This window comes from Electrophorus electricus, chromosome 4 (genome assembly GCF_041902795.1).
Source record: "Electrophorus electricus isolate QZ-2024a chromosome 4, ASM4190279v1, whole genome shotgun sequence".
NCBI classification, from domain to species: Eukaryota; Metazoa; Chordata; class Actinopteri; order Gymnotiformes; family Gymnotidae; genus Electrophorus; species Electrophorus electricus.
In genome coordinates, this window is record NC_137500.1 from 31,263,516 (window position 1) to 31,286,163 (window position 22,648).

A 22,648-nucleotide genomic window follows, 5' to 3' on the forward strand; every position below is an offset into this window, starting at 1 on the left:
AAAGCAAAAAAAAAAAAATACAGCTGAGGTTTTCTTATACAACATTCACAAAAAGGTGAATAAAACTTGAGATGCAAGGCGTATTTGTTTGTATTCTCCCTAGATCTTTAGCAAACAGAGCTCATGTGATGGATGTAAAATTATAACTCACCCTGACACCTGTTTATATGGAACCATAATCATCATTCTCGCTAATGACAGATTAGCTCAGTGAGAGGTATATAACACAAAGGAGCAAAGAGTACCAAAACTTTTTAATTTTGCAGCACACCATAAGAAGTGCTCCTAGAAATTAAAAAAAAATGAAATGAACAAAAATAATAGTAGAGCAATGGCAAGCCCTTATGTCTGGCCTTAAACATGAGCTCTGACCACCAGACCAAAGAGCCCACTATTTGATACAGCAGCAAAAACACATGTTGAACCTCCTGACTCTTGCTCTCCATCACGTGGACCTCTCCTTCAGGGAGCAGACTTGTATAAAATTCACATATGGCTCATGTCACACATGTCCTTCAGAATCACATCCATGTTCCTCACCTCTGGTAAACCATGGGCTTCACATCAGGGGGCAGGGGGGGTGTCTTCTAACCATGGGCACTCTCTTGATGGCATGTAACAAGCATCTCACATTACCAATCCACTTCCATTTGTAGTCATGGAAAAGAACGGCAATCATGCTCACTCTAGAACCCAAATCTGCCAAGTGACAAACTTGTGCTATAACCAAAGAGCCAGCTGAGTGAAGGTCTCACAGGCAGGAAGCATGGTTCCTACGTGACCTATATGCATACGTGTGCACTACTTTTTGATCATTGAGAAGTTAACAGTAGTGCAGCTATGGAATGGGATACCTTGAAAAATGAATCACTAACATATTTTTCCTTTGGTCATTTGTAACTCACCTTATTCAAATTACACATGTGACCAGCCCAAATTAGAATGCTTATCAGGGTGATGTAGAATCTTTGTGTAATTATCATTTTTGTTTTGCATTTCATGGTTTTCATCAGTGGAATTATTTGTGTCAGTATGATTTCTGAACTCTGTCTGTAGCTGACTCTGATTCTAAGCTCCTGTCTTTAACATCATTAGTCAGAAATTGGTTTAAAAAGAATGGTCCCTCTTCTTTTGCAACTAGCTTTACATAAAATGGAAATACTTAGTTTGGTCTATGTCTCTATGGCAACAGCTGTCAAATACTGCTGTAAACAGTTTTAGCAATCAGACCTTAAACTCTGATGAATCTTTCCTCCAGAACTAGTAGAGCCCAGAGCTCTTATTACTTTTAAGTATAACACTTTGCTCCAAGCACCATTTGACTCCAGAGTTTCAAATGCAACATAAAAGTCTAATGCTTTTCTTTCTGGTTCCCATCTGACAAAATATAAGACAAGATGGTAAGATGGTAAAAGGGTCAAAACAGCAAAACACTGAAGACATTGGTAACTTTACTGCATGCTCTGTTAAATGGGGTGACATTTTCATATAAAGAAACATCATTGTTTTTGTGACATGTTGCAGGCACAGAGCTAGACATGAGTGAATGTAACAGGGAACTGATTTCAATGAAAAGTCCAAAAAAAGAACAAAATGCACTAGCAGTGGCACCAGCAGCAAAAATAAGACAAACGGCATCATAAACAGCAGACTAGCTAGCTCGGCAGATAGCTATAGAGATTTGAATGTGAAGCACTGGATATAGGCACCTCTGGGACTTAAATAGGAGTGAAATGAGGGATGGCTGCAGGTGATGCTAATAAATGGATGATTGGTGGTTCTTTGGCTGATGATGACTGGGCCATGAAATTCATTCTAAACATTCTTTTCTTTATCATTTTACATTACAGTGCACCATGTGCACCATGTGAGACCAGTGAAATAAAGGAAAAATAGTATGAAATGTGAGAACATACAGATTTTGTTTACCTCCAACAGTGAACAACTACATACTGATTCATATGAGTTTTAATAACTTTGGATGTTTTCCTTTTTCAACATTACAAAATGATATAGTGTTTTGACATTTGACATTGTTTTGACATTTGAAATCTTCAGTGCACATTTTATCAGACATCTGAATCCTTCAGAGAGCCTGTGGGATATTCTTCGGCTACATGAAGCTTAGGTTACTTTTACCCTGACTAAATGAAGACTGAGACCATGTGCTCTTTGGCCCATGACTGTTGTCTTTTGCCATAGGTGTGTTACTGCCACACGTGTTAAGGAATCTCTTGTGTTATGTGGTCCATTAGAATGCCCACATAAGAACAATTTATGCTGGATGGGTGAAAGAAGTTTCTTTATCTATAAGATTAGTTGATTCTCCAAGCCTTTTCTTCCTTTTTTCTTGATGATTGTTATGTCAGTAAAAGCTTGGCACATTTGAGTAACTTGTCATACCCACTGAATAACCTCTACATGATTCTATTTGAATTTCAAACAAAGGATACCATGATGGATTAAATGTCCCTGGTCATGATACTGCATGTTGTAAGACTAAAAAATTTCAGATTATTCCAGAAATTAACAAATGCATGAACAATAAACATATTGGTAAGTTAACAAACACCAAACAAAATTTTTTCAAAAGGTTTAACTGCACAGTATATATTTTTAGTATTCCTCTCAGTTGTTTCTGTCAGTCATTCTATGTCATCTGAGTCATTCATCTCAGTCTGTACTGAAATTACATTTTGTAGAAGACAGTATTGTGTGAATAAATCATTACTTCTTGTTTTTGCTCGTAGTTAGTCATAGTTTTTGTTTACATGATTTCATTAATTAAATTCCCTTTTCTTTTGGGACTTCAAGACTCTGTATTTATTTCAGTTGTCACATCTGAAAATCCTGTTAACCTGCACATTATTCTGGGACTAATAGTATGCTAGCAAAAATGGAAGTACCACAGTAATTACTTCTGTTGTACCAGAGGTAAAGGACACCTTACCAGAAACTGTGTCCAAGGACACCTTATTTCCATGCTGATGAAAAAATGGTTAGTGATTTAAGAAGAAGTTCTCAAAATGTTTAGATGGGCTACATAAAAGTTAGTTTTCAATTTTAAGGGAGCTGTCATGCTACACAGAGACTCAATTCTGCACAAAGTTAAAGGACTAAAAATGAGAAATTATATATAAGGTTTAAAGGCTCTGAGTTTGCCCATATATCATTTTTGAAAACGCTACAACATTCTGGTTTTTGCTCATTCAGCTAAAATTGTCTCACTGAAATTCCTATAATTTATTGAATTTCTCCAATGTTGGTCTACAACTTCAGTAGTCTCCCATAATCTGTCTTGTAAGCAGCAATATGATGGCAAAAAAATAGTTCTACAACCTGCCCCATTCATTTCTTTTCAGGGAATTGTATTTCAGTGTTTACTGTGGTGTCACGTTACACATGTAAACAAGAAGCAATGAAGCAAAAGAATACCTCCATCAAAGCTCATAACAAAGTTCATTACCTGGCAATGTTGAGATTATATAGCAAAGTTCCTCTATGCAAACTGTAAAAATGTACAGATCGATAGAAATCATGAAAGCTCTTTTGCGAATAAAAGCCTCACTTGGTTTCACTGAATCCTGTTAGGTGTGTATTGCAAAACTGCACATAGTTCATAGCTGGAAATGCAATGAGGAGGAGGTGATTGCCTCTGAGTTGTGTGTCTATGGAAACCACAAGTGAAACCCATTTTACATGGTTAAAGGGAATAATTTGCACCTATTGGAAAATCTTGGAACACACAAGATTATGACTCACCACTGAGATATCTTTGGTTGGAGGGTGGTGGTGGTGTGGAGAGGGGTGGTCGTCTGTCTGAATGCTGAGAAGTTTATTTAGTTTCCAGGCGGTGTGGCCGAGAGGCTCTGGGAGGGGAGTGTAAAAGGGAGCATGTCTTTCCAGAACCTTTGGAAAAGAGGGACAGTTGAGGTCAGGAATAATTATTAAGTATAATTTCAGTTTAAAATAAAGTTTGAGGACTCTGGGGGGAGGGGGGTGGTAAAGAAAGTAAGATACAAGGAACAAAGAGACTGGTGATAAGAGAGATTAAAGGACCTGGTTGTACATGTGCTCTTTTTGGACATGGCTGTGCTGTTTCCAGATGAACAGTGACCACTGATGTACATTTATCCCTGCAGTGCATTCACAGCACATTTTTAAACTCTTGACACGAGCGGGGAATAGAGGTGGTAAATGTAGAGAAGAATTAGAGTTTTCCAGTTAGTCCAATAATACATGTAATGCCTTGAGAGGAACATGCAACCCCGTGTGGAATTATGACTAAGTCTTCTCAGACTACCAAACGTGTTTTCTCTCAGACATCTCTGGCCCCTTGCAGTCGATGGCTGGAAAATGTGAGAGACTCAGTCTTAGCTCTGGCCTGTGCCAGATTCAGTGGGCTGGAGCTCTGAGATGTAATGAGAAAGGAACCAACCTGAATGCAGTGTAAATAATTAACCTTCCTTATAACCTTCCTATATATCCTTCTGACTGTTGGGCCTGGTCCCCAAACTAATCTGAACAAGTCATATGAGTGAAATCTTGGTGCAGAGTGCATTTATGGTTTCATGCATAGTCGAGTAATGAGAAACAAGTTATAGTACATTTGCAGCTTATTGATTTACAGTAGTGTGAAGTTATTCTTCGGCATGAAAATATGTAAGAGAAACTGTGCATTAGTGTGTTTCTAGAAGGAGGCAGGAGAGAGGGGGTGGGTTGATGTAATTTAAGCATTAGATTGAGACTTGACAGACTGTCAGAAAATTGGCAGACAATCTTTTTTGTAAATCATATTCTAAAGGAAGCTCTTATGTGTCCGACACACCCTGAGGTGAAAGACAAAGGTTCAGAGTGCGTTCAGGAGAGTTAGTTAACATTATCCTATAAGAAAAATGTTTGAGCAAGTTGCATATCACTATGGAGGGCACTGTACATGTACAGTTTAATTCACAGAGCACAATATAGAACCTTATACAATATTTAAGCAATAGAACTCAAGAGACTGTGTTATCGTGAATAACACACTACCTCAGTCCTATAAAATAAACAAAGTAAAGAAGCCCAAAAATGTATTGTTAAATAGCATATGTTTTAATATTGGCAATTCCCTCCACCAAAAAGTAGTTCCACAGCACATACCTAGTTGCTGTGTAACAGTAACAGTTGCCTGCCTAACACAAAATACATAGCTAGCTATCTAAGGTTTATACAGCACTACCCATAGACTATATATATATGGCAATACCATGTAATGTTAGGTTGAAATGAAGGTGAAAATAACAAACAGTAAAATGTATTAAGGATGAAAAGATAGAATTGAGTGATTTACTAGGATTATTGCATTATTTGTATATGTTAATCTGTACACTTACATTCATTGTGCAGTTAGAATAAAATGTTGCTCTGCAGGGTGTGCGGTTGGCATCAAACAGTCCGGCTCGCTTCAAATGCTGGCCTTCAGAATTTGATTAGCAGTTGTAGTCACAATGTCCTACAGAGTCTGACCAAACAGGCTGCAGGTAAAATGTTGTCTTATAAATACTCATCCACTGTATTTATTTCCCATTGTGTATATGCACAAAACAACTAATTGTCAGGCACATAAAGCTAGTCATTACTTGGTAACGTGTAAGCGGGGTGATACAGTTTTGGTGTGAAAAACCCATGCTGTTATATTGAATATCAGCATGGTTAGAACGCTTCTTAACCAATCAGTTTATGAGGTCGGAACTAACCGTTGTATAATACAATATAATCCCAATAACATGATTCCAGTTTGAATAGACCATTTAGGATTATAAGAGAAAGAGAGATTTGCACTGGATGAAGGGGAGAGGGAGAGAGAGAGCTTTGCACTGGAGTGAAAATGAATAAAATAGTACTTGACTCTCATCTTGCAGGACAGAGAAAACATACCACAGTCTACAGCAAAAAGCCATTTTCAATAATCCATGATAATTACTAGGTATAAAACAACCAAGCATGATTTCATGCTTTTACAGTGGAAGAACTGAAGTAGGTTATTTTTCAGCCCCCTCCTCTATCTTGGAATGGTTTATTCCAGAGAACTCCCTCCCCCACCCATTCCCCCTTTACAAATAAGGGTAAGGAGTCTCACTGGAAGGGGAGGAATATGCGTACTCACTCAAAGTGAGAGGAGTTTAGAACTAAAGGTGACATGAGTGTGGTGCCGTATCTTTGTTGTCCATCTCCCCACATCTGTTTCAGGAAAACCGAAGACTTTTTAACCACTACTTCAAAACAAGGGGAAAAACTGAGTCAAGCTAAAGAATGGATTTAGATGTTTATTATTTCACCTTGTGTTTACCTGTTTCGAATACAGCGCTAATAAAGTAGCTTTGCTTACTTAGAGCTTCCTGAACTCTGTGTAACCAGGGTCCTAAAGTTATTTACTAGTATTATTGCATTATTTGTATTTGTTAATCTGTACACTTCCATTCATTGTGCAGTTGGGAAAAAATGTTGCTCTGTAGGATATGTACTTAGCATCAAACAGCCCGACTCTCTTTGCAACTGTTTGTTTCTACAGTGTCCTGTATGTCTCTAAAGACGCAGCTGTTACAATCATAAATGTGTCTTAGGCAAATGTTATTTCTTGTTTTTGAGGGGGGGCTGATTGATGAGTAGAGGCGGAGGAAAGGTGGCCCCAGGAGGCTGTCTTACAAATATCTGATGGCTGAGTAATGACAGCCAAGGAGAGCATTATTTATATAGCCCTGCCCAGCTGCTGTTCCCACATGTTTGCTGCACCTTCTCTGTAGCGTGCAATGGCTCTTTCCTTAAATGCCAGGTCTGAATTGGCATGAAATTACTCAAATTGTCTTCGGAGTGCCCTGGAAATTTAATTTGCATAAATTAGCATATTATATATACACCATAATTATAGTTTGAATTGTGCACACTGTTGTATTAAGGTAATGCTAAACTGAACAAAGTTTTCTGAACATGAAGCAGTTATTCCAGTTTTTTCCCTCCACAAAGACATGCAGTACACGGAGTACTTTGTCATTACTGGCCAGCCTTTATGTCCTGTCTGGAGAGGGAGAGAGGGAGGGAGGGAGGGAGGGAGGGAGAGAGAGAGAGAGAGAGAGAGAGAGAGAGAGAGAGAGAGAGAGAGAGAGAGAGAGAGAGAGAGAGAGAGAGAGAGAGTAGAGTAATGGGTTCCCGGGGATGGGGGGTGGAGGTTAAAGCTGTGCAGTCATGATAAATGTCAGTGGATGACCTCAGCGCACGCTGAGATCTGCTCTGCATTTTGGACTCAAGATGGTGGGCTAATTAAATGGCCTCCTGGCAGACGCAAGGTCTTGGCTCAACACTGGTGGATGGAAGTGAGCAATACAGGGTGGTGTTGGTGTCATATTGCTTTTTCACCATCACATTCAACAATGTAATCAAAAAACAAAAACATGTCTACCACTATGAAGAGTGGATATATCTATAATTCAGAGGGTTTTCTATACATTTAATCCAAGTTAATTTAATGTCCTCTGTGTTGCTGGATTTGTTTTGGTGTTGATGAGTTGGTAGAGACATTTCTATAGTCTTACTTGTAAATACTTGTAAATAAAGTCATTTTAGAGAGTTTTGCTAATGTTGAATAATTGAACGCACAAGAATTATAAAAGGTAGTTGAAACAAATACCATATCTCACTTGTGAGGCTAAACAAGAAACAGTGTCAGGATTTTTTATTCTTATTAGATTTGGGCTTTTAAAAAATACAACCAAAACAAATGACAATGAAAAGAGAATACTGGCTTTTCCCTTATTCTCCTCTCTTATCCTTTTCCTTAGCCTTAACGTCTCCCATGTTACTATGGCTAAGTATTTGCACGAGGTATTGACGTTCTTCTATTGCTGACTCAATAAAGAGTGGACTTGTTTCACTCATACGTGCAGACATGATTTTTGGTTCACATATGTGAAAATAAACACTGGTCAGCTTACTGAGTCCCATGAGCAACTGATCTTAACAGGATCAAAAAGATGCAGAATGAGAAAAAAATGCAATTCACTAATTGCAACTGAATGTTGAATTGGCATGATTGTAATATCCTTGATAAAAGCTGATGAAAGCAACAGACAGTGTCTATGTAAAAGATGACCACACTTAACTAATCTGCACGGCTCTAATGTACATGTTGTACTTGAGGTCTTTCTGCATGTCCGTGTTCACATTTTGGGTCAGCTTGTTGAAAAGTTATTTTTGTTTGCCATCAAGGCATTCCAGTTCATTTTTAGGGTCAACTTTATGCAAGTTTCCTTTTCCTTGTTGGTGTAGTACTTTATCTAGTATGTTTTCCTCATTAAGCAGGATATATTTAATGAGGAACCCCTTTTGGCCACAGCATGAGTGCACATCAATATATTATAGTTACAAGAACAACTCTGTCTCTGGTTTCTTTAAATGATTGAAAATGGGAAAAACATATCTTGTGTCTCTAGGGGCATGTTTTTCAGCAAATGCACATTTGCAGCCCAGCTTGTCAACTTTCCCAAAAGAAACTGGCCTTGTCCTTGCTTTCCCTTTTTTATCCACCAGAGGCACATTATTATTTTATTATTATGTTATTTCAGTCTGTACATTGCAGTTGACTGCTTTATGTTACACTCTAGCAAATGTATGTGGAATAAACATATTAAAGAAATAACATTCCTTTGTAATGAATGTTATCTTGTTCTTCAAGAATAGCAAATGGAGCATATATCTGACTTTTATTGTGTCTTCCTCTTTTTCTTGTTCAAAGTTTAGGAGTGAATTGAATTATTCTACATATGACGCTCATATAATGAGAGTGAGTATTTAACAGATCTATTGGGGCTTGCTTCTGAAACTGTGCTGAATCTCATAGTATACAATAGAAGTGTTCAATCTCCTACAAAGACACTTTGTGATAATGGGGTGGGTTTTCTGGGACTTTTTTCTAAATGCTGTTGGGTTTTGAGTTTAACACATTCCGAAGGGGTGCAGCAAGCGAATTCTGAATGCGTGAGAATTTGTCTATACAGGCCAAAATTTGCATAAAGAAGCCAATATTCTAACACATTAATATTTCAAATTCAATGATCAACCATCTTAAATATTACTTTTCTTCATGCTGAGACACTCCTGGTGAAACCTGACTACATTCTAACACTCTAAATCTATTTAGGATGTGTTCACTCTTTAAATGCTATTGGACAACACCCTATTAAACCCATGGGAACCTGGGGTGGTTGATGTGTGGTGTGAAACAAATGATCTCCTTTAACCTAGCACTCTTCTGGTGGACTTTAAGTAACATTTACTTTGTCAGACCTGTAATCACCACAACCACTGGATATCCCAACATCCCACAAAACGACTGTATGTCAAAGGCCAGTGACAGAGGTTAAAGGGGAAGTAAAATGGGACTCGTAATAATATCAGAACTGTTTTCATCTGTGTAAATGAATCAGAAAAAAGCTGTTGTTGAACAATTCTGGTAACCTGAAAGAGAAAAATATCTGCTAAGGCGTGTCCTTTTGTCGAATTTATTTTCAGACTAAAGCATGCTCACTGCATTTCAGTGTTGCTTCCTCTTCTCTTTGACCTAACCCTCCCCCACCCATGTCTGGCTCTGCTCAGAATGTTGGCTAGCATGTTGCTTTTGTCATGTCTTTGGTTCTAGTAGTGGGGGAAAGGGAAAGGGGTTTGGAAGCTTTTACTTACATACAGGGAAACCCATTGCAGCGCAAGAGGGTCGCTGGTAAAGTCAGCTTTCTGCTCGTCATGAGTTCTTTTTCCTTTTTTTGTGGTGTTTGCTGATTTCATATTGGGAAGGAATTGGTTCAGCTGTTGCTGAACATAAACACTTACAAAGATGTGTCCCCTTGTTCTGGTCTCCTCATCTTTGCACCACAGGTAAATGCTCGTCATTCTTTGTAACAATAGAGGGTCTCGTTTCTAACTTTTAAACAGAGCTCAAATAGTATTCTCGCTTCAAATGAAGACATTTCAAGATAAAGGACAGTGTGTCATAGTCATGAAAGAAGATATATTCCAGACAAAACCAGTTCCAGACACTTGCACACAAAACCCTTCAAAAAATCTTAAACTCAACACAGTATATGCCACTTAGTAACTGATGTTTCTGTCGTTATACCTGTCTTTCAGTGTTGTTCATCCCCTCTCACTTACACACCCAGTTGTGCCATTTTAATTTAGCACATTCATTCTGCAGCTGTTGCATATCTTATTGCATCTGTTGCATTAGAGAGCCACCTAGTGAATGTATTTTGTATGTATTGCATTATGTGCAGAACACTATTTGCAGTTCTTGAAATACTAACCTCATTGTCAAAACTTTAATGGCAATTCCCAAAAGAAAAGGCATTTTCTCAAAATACTTCCACCACCCAAGCAAATTAAACTCTTAAACTCTCAAAACATTCTACACATCATCAAAACAAAGTCAATCCTTCTAATAATCCTGTAATAAGATTACCTCCCTTTAAGCATTGCAATCATTGCATAACACTGACACAATACATGCTAAGTGTTCACACCAAACTGGACTTGTGTAGATATAGCTTCTGACAATACTTAACCACAGATATGCCCACCCACACAAATAGTACAAAAGCATGTTTCTTAAAATACATAAATTCAAATTTACTGATAAAAAATACTTTGGCTATTGTGTCACAGTCAAGTGAGAAGTATTAATTCAGATGTGTGTATATTTAACTGATCCCATAGAAATGACCACAGTGACTGTAGTGTCTCATTATGCCTCGGGTCCCTCTTCTTTGATAAGCCACTTCATTAAAGCCACATCTGATGTCCATTTCCCATGACACAGCAGGAAAAGCCCTCTCTTCAGCTGTCTTCAGCCCTCACAACCAGTATCCACTGCATCCAGTAAAGCCAGAGCTGTTAGCCAGACACCTTCAGAATGCAGTTGTGTTAAGGCCGGGGAATAAGGGCTAGGAACTCCATGGACATGCATTGGTGGGCAATAAACCATAATTTGACAGGACATGCTCCAGTAGGATAGGGTTTACAGCATCTATGCTTATCATAATTTTACTGGGGAAGTCCCTCACTGAAATCACAGGTCTTTTTATGTAGAAAGACAAAGCTGACAACAGTAGAGTTTGGACTTGACCAGCATTTCAGTCAAATAAAAATAATGTCTACATAATGACAGTTGCATTTAGTGTTTTCTAACACACATGCATCGCTGTTTGTGTGAACATAGTGAGGACTAAAATTGTTGCTTAGTCTGCAACAAAAATTGTCATTTGAGAATATTTTGAGAATTTGGTTATCAATTTGCAAAATACAAAGTGATTAATGCAGTGAGCACAGGACTTAGTTTTATACTTAGTCTTTTAAGGATTTCATGTGTGATATACTTTTATTCATGATTTTAAGTGGTCAAGGGAAACCAAGTTGTTCTAAAGTGAATGACCAACACAATAATTTGTATACTTTAAGGTGCTGTCTTAAATTTATTTCTTTATTTATTTAAGTAGTTGGGTGGGTAAGAATGTTTTGCTAAAGCTCCTGATTGTTGTTACTGTCTGTTGTTACTGTCTGTTGTTACCGATCAACATCAGTGTTCAGAAAAAAAGGAGAAACGTCCCCCATGCTGCCGTTACTCCTCTCACTATGATCTGACCCATGAACTCATCTAATAAAGACATCCACCTTGTTACTCTCTCTCTGGTGAACTTAAGAGCAGGGCCAGTTCCAAGAACATATTTAAAAATATTTATATTTAGCCATTGTGACATACATCAGTTAATGATACTCATTTGAACTCTCTACTTGCTTTTTGGATGTCAGTCATTAACTGAAATGTCAAAATCAAATTTATAGCTCCTATACAATGAGGCTACGTTCCTGGAGGAAAACAGTACTGCAGAGTTCAGGGGACTCTTTGCTGGATGACACCTAAGCAGATAATATTGTCCTCCAGAGGTGATAACACTGCAGTACAGTGACCCTCCTAGTACCACCTCCACTGTTCTTTAAGCTCAAACCCTTCACAACCCGTACAAGTGTGTTGACTGTGCTACACAAACACAATTACTAAAAAAAAAACCCCCCAAAAAAACACTTTATTAAAAGTTTATTAAAAGTGTGTGTCACAATAGTGGTGTTTTATTAGACCCCTCCTCCTTAGGAATGTCTAGTGCACCAACACGTGAAAATGTGTAAGTGTAGTTTCTAATGGTGGCTACAGCTCATCATGCTCATAGACGTTGTACTCCTGAAGTGACAAAGTTCCATCTGTGTCCTTGTCATTCCTGGAGAACACATCTGTAACCACAGCATCAAAGTAGGACTCTTCTTTCTGCACATTTATCTTCTTCGCTTCCATCTTCAAGTGGTCTTTCACCTGAGAGACAAGCGCAAGAGTGTCATTATAATTGTAATAATGTCATTATAATAAAGTCATTATAATGGGGCCAGAAACACACTGACGGGTAACTGCATGTGTTCATGTTATTTAGCTGACCTCTTCCTTCGTCAGGGTCTGGTCATTGTTAATGTCCATTTCTTTAAAGGCTTCCATGCTGTGAGGACCACGGCGTACATGCAACAGTTCCACCTCGAAAATCACAGTGGCATTGGGTGGTACAGGATCTGTGGTGATGAAAAGAAGAGTGGACAGAAACAACCGTGAGAAATGGTGGGGTGAAAAGAGTCAAGAGACAAGAAATAGATCATGCCGAAATTAGGAATGGTTTATCATATGAACATTTATTAAACCTAATATGGCTGGATTCCATAATCAAGTCGATTTATGTTGCTTGCGAAGAAACAAGCATGGCGCCCGCTGTCGGCGAATAAGTTTGAATGTAGGCTAATTATAGGGTGTTTTCTAATATTCTAAAGTATTATTGTTGTTGTTATTGATTTACAGAAAAAAAGTGTTTTTTTATTATGATGATTCTATGTTTGAGCATAAAAGCGGTATCTCTCAACAGTACATAGATCATTACGTTTGTTTCCATTCACATTTATGAGTAGGTTTAAAAAATGCTAACTGCTGCTACTTGGAACCTGGCAATTGTCGCGGGAATCAAGGCGATGGTCAAAGCGGCGAACTTACTTTTCCCCTTCTCCCCAAACGCTAACGAGGGAGGTACTGTGATTTTTCGTTTCTCGCCAGGACACATGTCTTTTAGCCCCATATCCAGACCTTTTATCACCTCCCCGATACCCAAAACAAACCAGTGCGGACTGCCGTTTTTGGCGGAGCGACTGAAAAAAGAGGAGACGATGATGCAAATAAAAGTGTATAACTAGACACAGTCATAAATTAAGTATAACATATTTGCAAACTAATTCCGAAAAATTCGAATTACTTAACCACTGCATGGCTCGGAATTAATATATTAGCTAGGTAGCTGCTAATGTTTGTTTGCAGAGTAATGTTTTACCTGCAGTAAAACTGAGAACCGTCCTTTGCAAGATATCCATCATAGTGTGCGTGCAGCAAGTCTCCCTTCTTTGTTTTCTGGGTGCAGTTTTCTGGGACAAACAAAATATCCACTTTTATATCAGCGTTTGATTCACTTGCATAAATTAAGTCGACGAAGGCATTTAGGATCTGAAGGCACAGAATAAAGTACATAACAGACCGCTCGGACATCTTGCACATATGACTGCGTGGCAAAGCTGTCGGGCCTCACAAATGACGCGGCATCGGCGCCGCCCGAGCTCTTCCGCAAAGCCCCTCTGTCTTCACGAGAACTGAAGTGCAACCCTTCCAGAACGAACGTCAGACGGTAGGCTATTGATATGCGTATGACAACTTAAATAACGGTAAAAACGTGCAGTTTGCATCTTTTCACACAGAGGCAAATGTGTTATGGACTTAAAACAGTTCCCAACATTTCAGTCGAAAACTCCTGAGATTTGTTAAAAACAACAACGTCAATAGAAAAACGCCCAGTTTGTCTTCAATGGGTTACTGCAGTATTATTCCAAAAGGATGAGATCGATGGCGTTCATAATCTAGATTTATCCTCTTTATTAAATGGATCAGTTGAGAAAAGACGCACAGACATTTATTTAACATTTATTTGTACTTTTTCTGTCACGCAGGAAATATATAATAAATAGATCAGACTATTTTTCATATGAGCTCATAGTTTAAGATGCTAGAACAGGAAAATGCAAACAATTTGATACGCTTGTTTTTGCAGAGCTATAATTTTTGCAAATCTTTTCCTACATTTACATTTTTCATTTTCATAAAATAAACAACATTCTGTGACAGGAACAGTGAGAAATAAAAACTTCATTCATCCAAATTGCAGAGTCCTGCAGGCATAGAAAAAACAAACATTAAACATTTATTAGGAGTTTGAATGCGATTCTCACTTATTTAATATATCAAGTAAAAACACACTGACCTGCATATTGCTCTAATCAGAGCCCATGAACACATGAAGAATGAGAGTGTCTCTTCTTAAAATAATCGTATTTTCTAATGAAAAATCTGACATATCCTCTTCACTGTCCACAATATAGAGGTGCTACAACATAATATGTGGGAGTTAGCAAAGGAGGTGGTGCTATACATAAAAATATTAATATAATCAAGCTTTTGCCAGTCATTATGGTCTAACTGTGATCATTAACTATTTACTTATGGTTATGCATGATTTTGAAAAATTGTCTCCACTTTTATGAAGGTGATTTGCAGAACTTACAGATTGTGGATGTATTTTGTGATTTGGCTCAGTAGTATTTGCCCAGGAGCAATTGCATTCCACTGATGAACCCATTACCCCCTTTTCTCCTTGGTGCCCATGTATTAAATATACTTAAATAAACAAAAACAAACAAACAAACAAATAAATATCAAATCATTCTTAAGAGCCATAACTTTGTATACTTCATACTAAGTGAGGTTCTGGTTTTCTGAAGCCCTTACTGATACTGGCATACCCATATTGGCAATGGTGTGACAAGTATTAGAAACACCCTCTTGCTGTGATCGCTATGCTATTATGCTGGTACTATGCTTTTGTAAATTACTGTTCTTCTTCTTGTTCTATATATATATATTTTTAATAAAGAGCAGGTGTACAGAACCTCGTCCTGGTAGTCCATATCGCCCGGCTGGTCCTGGTCTTCCCATTGCACCTGCATGGCCACCAGGTCCTGGTGGTCCCGAGCTACCCTTTATCCCCTATTAAGTATTCAGATAAACACATGCACTTGACCAGTGGTCCTCGGTGTTATCCACAAAGGGCCATTGTGCTTCCCAATTAAACCAGAGTCTTGGCTAATGATATTTATGGATTTATGAATAGACTGAGTTGTGTAGGATCCAAACCTTGGACCCACACCAGACGTTTGTGTTCTCCACACTCACTGTTTTGCCTCGTGCTCCAGGAACTCCTCTTGAGCCAGGCATCCCTGACAGTCCTCTGTATCCCTTTGGACCCCTCTCACCCTACAATATGTTACTGTGTGAGACAATATATATTTTGGAACAATCCATCAAAACAAGAGAAATTATTCAGAAAATGATGACTGTAAACAGATTTGAATGAGTCACCTTTTGCCATTTCAGGCCAGGATAGCCAGATAATCCCTAGAGCAACAGGCACAAAGTGAAATACAGAGTAGAAAATAATGTAAAGTGTCAATGAGGGTTATTGGGTTAATTCATAGTTTTCAAATTCTAATAGCTCAATGTTTTCCCCTTCTCTATGGTACTGTAATACATCTGTAATTTGCTTTCAAATTGGTTTAATGTTATCCTTATGGACGCATAATAGCAACCTAAAAGATGATTAAATGGTGACTTTGTCCAAGTTCTTCGCCAGAATTTCTATTTGATGTACATTGGGCATTCGTTGTCTTACCCACACCAATCACAAGACTAATGTCACTTGTCCATCCCACATAAGATTTTAATGAAATTATTACATTTTGAATCATCTCTTGAAGAATCTTCTTGAGTCTAAGATACTTAAACAAAAGCAAACTAGCAAGTGAAAGCTAACCAAGTGTGCCAATTATGGTGCCAATTACATGTATTTAATCTCAATGTCAGCATCAATAGGTTGGTACATCAATCCTGATTCCCTTGTCTTGTGTTGCTCTTTTGCTTGCACGGTGTACATCTGTTTGGAAGGGTTAGCAGGTTGGAAGTCCCTGGGTAATAGCATGTGTTTAAGAATAGAACAACTGTGCTGTGCTGCACTCATCCAAGTGCAGAATCCTGGAGTAATTACATACCTTCACACCTACAGCTCCTGGATCACCCTTTAACCCTTTCTCTCCCTATTAACACCACCATATGAAAAATGTGGTTTAGAATACCTTAAATCTCTTTTTGCATATCAAATAAACATTCTTACAGTGGAAAATGATTAAAAGTTACCTTAACACCATTACGTCCTTTCACACCCTGAGAAGAAAACAATGATTAAGGGAAAAAAAATGGATTAAGGAATCATTTTTTGATTAAGAGGAAGTTCATTTAGGTCAAATATAAAAGCATACCAAATACATTGCCTGATAATGAATTAAAATTGCACTGACCTACTTATGAATTAATTTAAGATGACACAGAGAACTTCTGATTCCAGTTGTTAATGTCAACTTCGTTAATGATGACAAAGGTCTCACTTAACAGTGACTACTGCAGCAGTTACTATTAAGCGACTCACTTCATATACCCCAGGGAACCCGTCCTCACCAGGTAGACCCAACCAGCCTCGTGCTCCTTTTTCTCCCTAAGATCATTAAAAAAGATTTAAAAAAAAAATCTTTAAAAAATCACACTAGCATTGAAAGCAACCCAGAGAAGTTTAAAAGTGTAATCTGTGCTCATGGACATAATTCTAATTAGGTCATGTTGACCTTTTGTCCTGGTGGACCAATGGCACCAGGGCCTCCCAGAACTCCCTGTTGACCTATTTCACCTGGTTGCCCCTGTAATGAAAGGCCATTGATCAAAATTAAAAAATAAAGAAATACTTATTCTGAATACTTCACTATAATGATCTAAGATTATTAGAATTACTCATTCTTACCTTCTGCCCTTTAGGTCCTTCATTTCCCTTTGTATGAAAAAAGAAATAAGAAAGTGTGTGTATATATATATATATATATATATATATATATATATATATATATATATATATATATATATATAACAAATCTTATATATTCTTTTATTCTTATTCTAATATTTGTCATATTCCATACAAAGTAGTTTTCACCTTTTCACCGTTTGCTCCAGTTAGATACTTTGTTAAATTAACCTGTGAACAGTCCAGAATCTCCATTAGAATGTGAACAGACGGAAAGCTGAGCATTTGTATGTTAGGATGGATTTCTGTTGTGTTACCCTGAGTACATCCCTTTGGCTGAATGGAGGAAAGGGTGGCGGTGGAGGTGGCACAATGCATACTCTGTAAAGTGGCAATTTACAAGCATATTCTTAATCTAGAAAGAAATAGAGTATGAAATGTAATTAGGAAACCTGTTATTATACAGTCAGTGTATTGATGCATACTGTTTCTGTAAATATAACACTTTATAAAATAAAATATAGAACCTTATAAATGCAGGAATATGTATGTAATATGATCATCTTACTCACCACAGTGCATAATGTACAAATTTAATGGAAACATTAGAGAGAACAATAAATGTCAGATGAATACTGGACATGCATTGTATTTTGTTGATGTCTAAAGCAATTCTGCCAACTGTGGAACATTTTGTCAGTTTTATTAATAGTCATCTTTAAAACCACAGCCTACTGTCCTTGATCAGATCTCTTAGTTATTTCTGTTATGCAGTTTTTATGATGCACACTATACATACACATACACACACACATACACACACACAAACAAACACACACACACACACACACACACACATATATATATATATACACACACACAAATAGAACTCTCTACATACCTGTTGTAGCAGATAGATGTTTGCCGAAAATGATTGTTCTTGCAAAACCGATCTGCAGCACAACTATAATTAGCCCAATCATCTTTTTTTTCACCCCTGCAATGGCCAGGGACTATTTGAAAATAGGTTCTGTGTGATATTTCTGCAATTAGTTACCAAACCAGTTTCAAGGTTCCTCATTTGTTGTATGCATCCAGAACATGTATCAGAGAACCTACCACCAAAAGATAATATTGTCTTCTCATTCTCCATCAATCAGGACATATATAGTGTGTATATGTAGTAAAAATGCAGTTAATTTCCATTGTCTGAAAAAAGAATTTAAAATATTTTTTTATGTTTGGATTTTGTATCTTACCTTATCTTGTGCTTCTTTTAAGCCTCTCGTCAAATTACATCTATGTGGGGAGTACAATCCATTTATCAGGCCTGAGTGCTTGCCCGGAAGAAACCACTTGTGCCAGCACTAGCTTGATAATGAAAGAAGTGCAACTCAAGCACTTTCTTGTGGCATGGAAATAATTAAAGTGCAACAGTTACCTAAGAGTCTGTTTCTTAATTAACATCCGTCTAGATTGTTTGTTGCACAGAACATGGATGACTTAATTGTTAATAATGCTATCAGGGGAATGGCAAACGTAGTAGGAGTCATCATCATTGACATGAGAGTAAATTATAGTCTTTTGATTGTTTTTTTTCACAGTATTGCACTTGTATATATGTATATATCAGCATCCAGAAGAGTTTACTTGCCATGTTGCATCACTGAAAGCTTGCACTCTGAACTGTTGCACTGTTCATGACCACTGAAGATCCAGTGAGTCGACTGTTAGTAATGCACTCGTTAGAATTTGGATAAATGTTTACATGTGATGTAAATGTTTACATGACAGTTACAGTTGTTATGTACAACATTTTTCTTGGGTAATAATGCCAATATCATCTGTACCAAGATTGTATTTAGTGTGGGTTGTATAAAGTATAAAAATTATCCTGAAGTTAAAATCCTGGAAAGTTTAAATTAGGTTTACCATTCATGATCTTGAGTAAATTATTTATGTGAAACAACTGTAAAACAATTCATTAACTGAAAAAGTAATGAAATACAAATGTCTCATGGTGCTGAAATCATGCTTTATTAAATCAGAAATTCATAAAACTCAAGGAGGCTTAAAATGAGTAATGCTACATATATTCATTACTATTAAATTAAAGTGCAGGGCATTTCATTTATTGTTTTTTCTTTTCTTTGCACAGCAGATGTAGTCACTGTGGTACTTTGCTTGATGATTACCCTGACTGCTGACAATGTGAGATCCTAAAGCTAACACACACACACGCTAACACACAAACACACAAAATATAACCTAGCAATCCTCCAAGAGGTGGCACAAATTCTGCAAAGAAGCATCTGAAATGATTTAGAAATTAATGGCCAGGTGATGTTACTTTCATAAAATCAAATTCAAATAGTCTTTTGCCAGAACTTGTGCACATAACATTATCTTCAGCTCAATGTGCAGGCCGCTCGCACTTTGAGCCTGTCATTAAAATGGTGGTATGACATAGTCAGTCTGAACACAAGGCCCAGTTGTGCTGCTTACATGAGGGTAAGATGCAAACAGCACTCAGGGTCTTATGGTCAAGTTATAAATTCATTTGAGTGTTGCAATACTGCATGCACAGATGTACAGTGCATAACTTTGTCTCCGATTTAGTAGAACTTCAACAGGGAGCCTCTCTACCTGTTGAGGCAATCTTAAGACTTCAACTTTTTGTTGAGGCACAGAGTTTTGTTTCAGGTTTTACAGGGTATTCGTTTCAAGAGAAACTTTCTCCTGTTAAACATTTAGTTCCATTTGTTTCAGTTAATATTGTCATAAATAACAATTCATACATTTTCCATAACCGTTAAATTCGGCTATATACATTATGTACATGTCACAGAAAAATGGTTCAAAAATCCTAGTCATAATTATCCAATATGGCACATTTTATAACAACTTTAGACTTTAGTCTAGTTTGGCATAAATTAATGTCAAGTTTGGTAAAAAAAATAGTTCATATTTACAAGAACAGAGATCCAGGTCGTTATCTAGAACAGAGTATTGTTATTCATTCAATAAATAAAAAGATCGAAGGAAGAAAAGGGGGTGTGGGTTGGATTACTTTTATCTTTTTTTTTTACATGGATCGAATGCTGACGTTGACAGTAGCAGAATCGGATCCAAGTTCGTTGGAAAGTCTGAGGGTGTATGCCCCAGCATCATTTTCTTTAATGCCACTAATGATGAGAGTGGTGACATCCTCAGTGGTCTCAATCTGGAACCTTCCCCTCTCTTTATTGGACAGTATCCTCCCTGAATGGGACCACTCAACACTTGGAACTGGGTCTCCAGTGAAAGCACAGGCCACAGTCAGAACTTTTCCTGATTCAATGCTAATATCTTGAGGAGCAGATTCAATTTTAGGTGGTACACCTGTTTTAAAAAAAGGAGCAATGAATTATGTGACTGGCCATCATATGCCTCAGGGTAGTTCCACTACTTAACACTTTGTGTCATCAATCAACACAAGCACCACTTAGTCTCACCTTTGAGCCCACGGGAAATGGATTTGATAGAAGACCCCACAACATGTGACCGACTGGACATTTCCATCATACTGCTCGAACTCATGGCTACCATTGTTTCAGATGTCATGGAGGTCATGCTAGCTGCTGACATGCTTTGAAGTTTAACCTGAGCCATGCTGGAACTACTGAAGGCTGCCTCCTGCATTGATGAAGCCATATGCAAGGCAGTGTAGCCACCTGCCAAACCTGCATCATACGAGCTTTTCTCCACTACTATCATTTTCATAGGTTCTTCAACCAGAGCTGTGAGAGTACAGCAAACAGTCACCAGATCATTCACACAGCTTCACAGGCCAAGGCAAGTGATTTGGCAAAGGAACATTCTATCACAAAATCATGATTTGAACTGCTGATTTTGGGTGGAACTCTCTTTTGAATATACAAACATAACCATATATTTGACTATAATCTCTGTACAGTATTATCCATGCAAAAGTAAATACTGTACTATAGTCCCAACGAGGACCTGATTTAGTAACTTGAATGTAAAAATGTATGACACAGTAATAGCCGAATAAACACAGTTCAGTATTACAGTTGCATCAGTGTCATAACCAACAGTGCATGAATCACATTTGAGTTTATCTAAGAGTAAGAAATCTTTACTCAACTTTCACTCTTTGAAATTCACAACAAACACAATGCACAGTGCTGTGAGTAGTAGTATTAATAGTATTACTTACTAAGAACATTAAGAGATGCTGTTGCAGAACACTGTCCAAATTGGTTCTTGGCCTTTACTGTGTATTTTCCACTATCCTCAAGAGTAGCGTTCTGAATCTCAAGTTTATACACGTTTTTAGAGCGGCTCAATTTCATATTTGATGTAACAGATAACTGAATGCAAACAGAAGAAACAGAAATGTAGGCATACAAGCATAGAAATGTCACTTCGAATTCATAGTTTCCAAATTAAATCCCAAATATGGAGAAATGGATGGGAATAGCTAACTATGTACATAAACCAAAGTATAGAAAGTATGCATTTTTGCAACAGCTCAATTCTTGCATTCTTCACAAAGGGGTCCTATTATCACTAAAGTAGGGTTGCTAAGAATGCCACTTCCTATAAGAGATACTGTGTGTCCCTGTTGAAAGGTTTATTCAGATGTTATGCGACTCACCACTGAATTGTCCTTGAGCCATTCAATTTCAGGAGTAGGATCTCCTGTTATTTCACAAGAGAATATGATATCCTGTCCCTCATTTACATTCTGGGATCGTGGTTGCTCTAGGAATTTTGGTGCATCTGAGCGCTTTTCACTGATTTTGGTGTCAAACTGGCACTTGATCAAGCCTTGTTCAGTTTTTGCCTCACATGTGAGGATTCCACTGTCCCGCAATCTGACATTTCTGATGGTCAAAGTGTGGTCATTCCCAGAAATCCCATGTCTGTAGTCTGCTGAATTGGCCAGTTCCACTCCATTCAGAATCCACTTTACATCAGAAGCTCCAGGGATATTTGCTTTCAGTGTGACAGCCTGACCCTCAGTAAATGTAACTTTGGTTTGGGATGCTTTAATTTCTGTAAAAGACTGAACTTCTTGATGGACAATGTCCTTTTTCACAGTTTGTTCTGTGAGCTCTGCTTTTGTTTCCATAACTTTTGCAGATTTAAGTGATTCTAAAAGAAAAAAAAAAAACGGTTAAAGAAAATTTTTTATTAAGATGTTCATAAAAAAAGCAAAAGATATGTCTTAATTAAAATATTAATCAGCAGTAATAGCAAATTTGTAATTCTTAATTAACACAACATTTTGCGAAGAGGGATTAATGAAGAGGGATTAAGATAGAGTTAAGCATACCTTTAATGGTGACAGTGCAACTTGAAGTAACTGACCCAGCGCTATTTGTGGCAGTGCATTTATACACACCACTATCAGAGACGTCAGAGTCATAAATTTCAAGATGTGCAGAACCATGTTCCTCGAATATTTCATATTTGCCACCCTGAGACACGCTCTGAAATGAGAACGTTGACTGTGGTTGACTTCTTTGGTTTTACACATTTATTACATGTTAATACATACATATTAACATTTAATATTACATATT

General features: G+C 37.5%; 2 protein-coding genes and 2 long non-coding RNA genes across 31 annotated transcripts in view; 1 reads left to right on the forward strand and 3 right to left on the reverse strand.

Annotated features, from left to right (window-relative positions):
* On the reverse strand, nt 1–5,593 carry LOC145657657 (uncharacterized). Its single transcript, XR_014123532.1, has 3 exons — nt 5,376–5,593; nt 3,763–3,909; nt 1–3,668 (listed from the first exon to the last, which is right to left on the reverse strand). It is a non-coding gene; the product is annotated as an uncharacterized LOC145657657 (long non-coding RNA).
* Nucleotides 5,594–11,745: 6,152 nt separating this feature from the next.
* Nucleotides 11,746–13,711, reverse strand: fkbp7 (FKBP prolyl isomerase 7). Its single transcript, XM_027021988.3, has 4 exons — nt 13,440–13,711; nt 13,109–13,260; nt 12,512–12,639; nt 11,746–12,391 (listed from the first exon to the last, which is right to left on the reverse strand). The coding sequence occupies exons 1-4, from the start codon at nt 13,658–13,660 to the stop codon at nt 12,230–12,232; spliced, it is 663 nt and encodes a 220-aa protein (XP_026877789.1). The 5' UTR covers nt 13,661–13,711; the 3' UTR covers nt 11,746–12,229.
* LOC145657565 (uncharacterized) overlaps nt 13,671–22,648 on the forward strand; it is a 128,762-nt gene continuing 119,784 nt past the window's right edge. For both annotated transcript variants that reach the window (XR_014123371.1, XR_014123372.1), the window contains exon 1: nt 13,671–13,787. This is a non-coding gene — a long non-coding RNA (uncharacterized LOC145657565). The remainder of the gene's footprint in view (nt 13,788–22,648) is intronic.
* Nucleotides 19,073–22,648, reverse strand: part of ttn.1 (titin, tandem duplicate 1) — a 142,833-nt gene continuing 139,257 nt past the window's right edge. For 26 of the 27 annotated variants that reach the window (XM_081713272.1, XM_081713256.1, XM_081713251.1 and 23 more), the window contains 5 exons: nt 22,399–22,555; nt 21,718–22,217; nt 21,277–21,430; nt 20,552–20,836; nt 19,073–20,438 (listed from right to left, as the gene is read on the reverse strand). In XM_081713272.1, coding sequence (XP_081569398.1) covers nt 20,143–20,438; nt 20,552–20,836; nt 21,277–21,430; nt 21,718–22,217; nt 22,399–22,555 — 1,392 coding nt within the window. In that variant the 3' untranslated portion in view covers nt 19,073–20,142. The remainder of the gene's footprint in view (nt 20,439–20,551; nt 20,837–21,276; nt 21,431–21,717; nt 22,218–22,398; nt 22,556–22,648) is intronic. The other variant, XM_081713255.1, reaches the window with a different exon arrangement.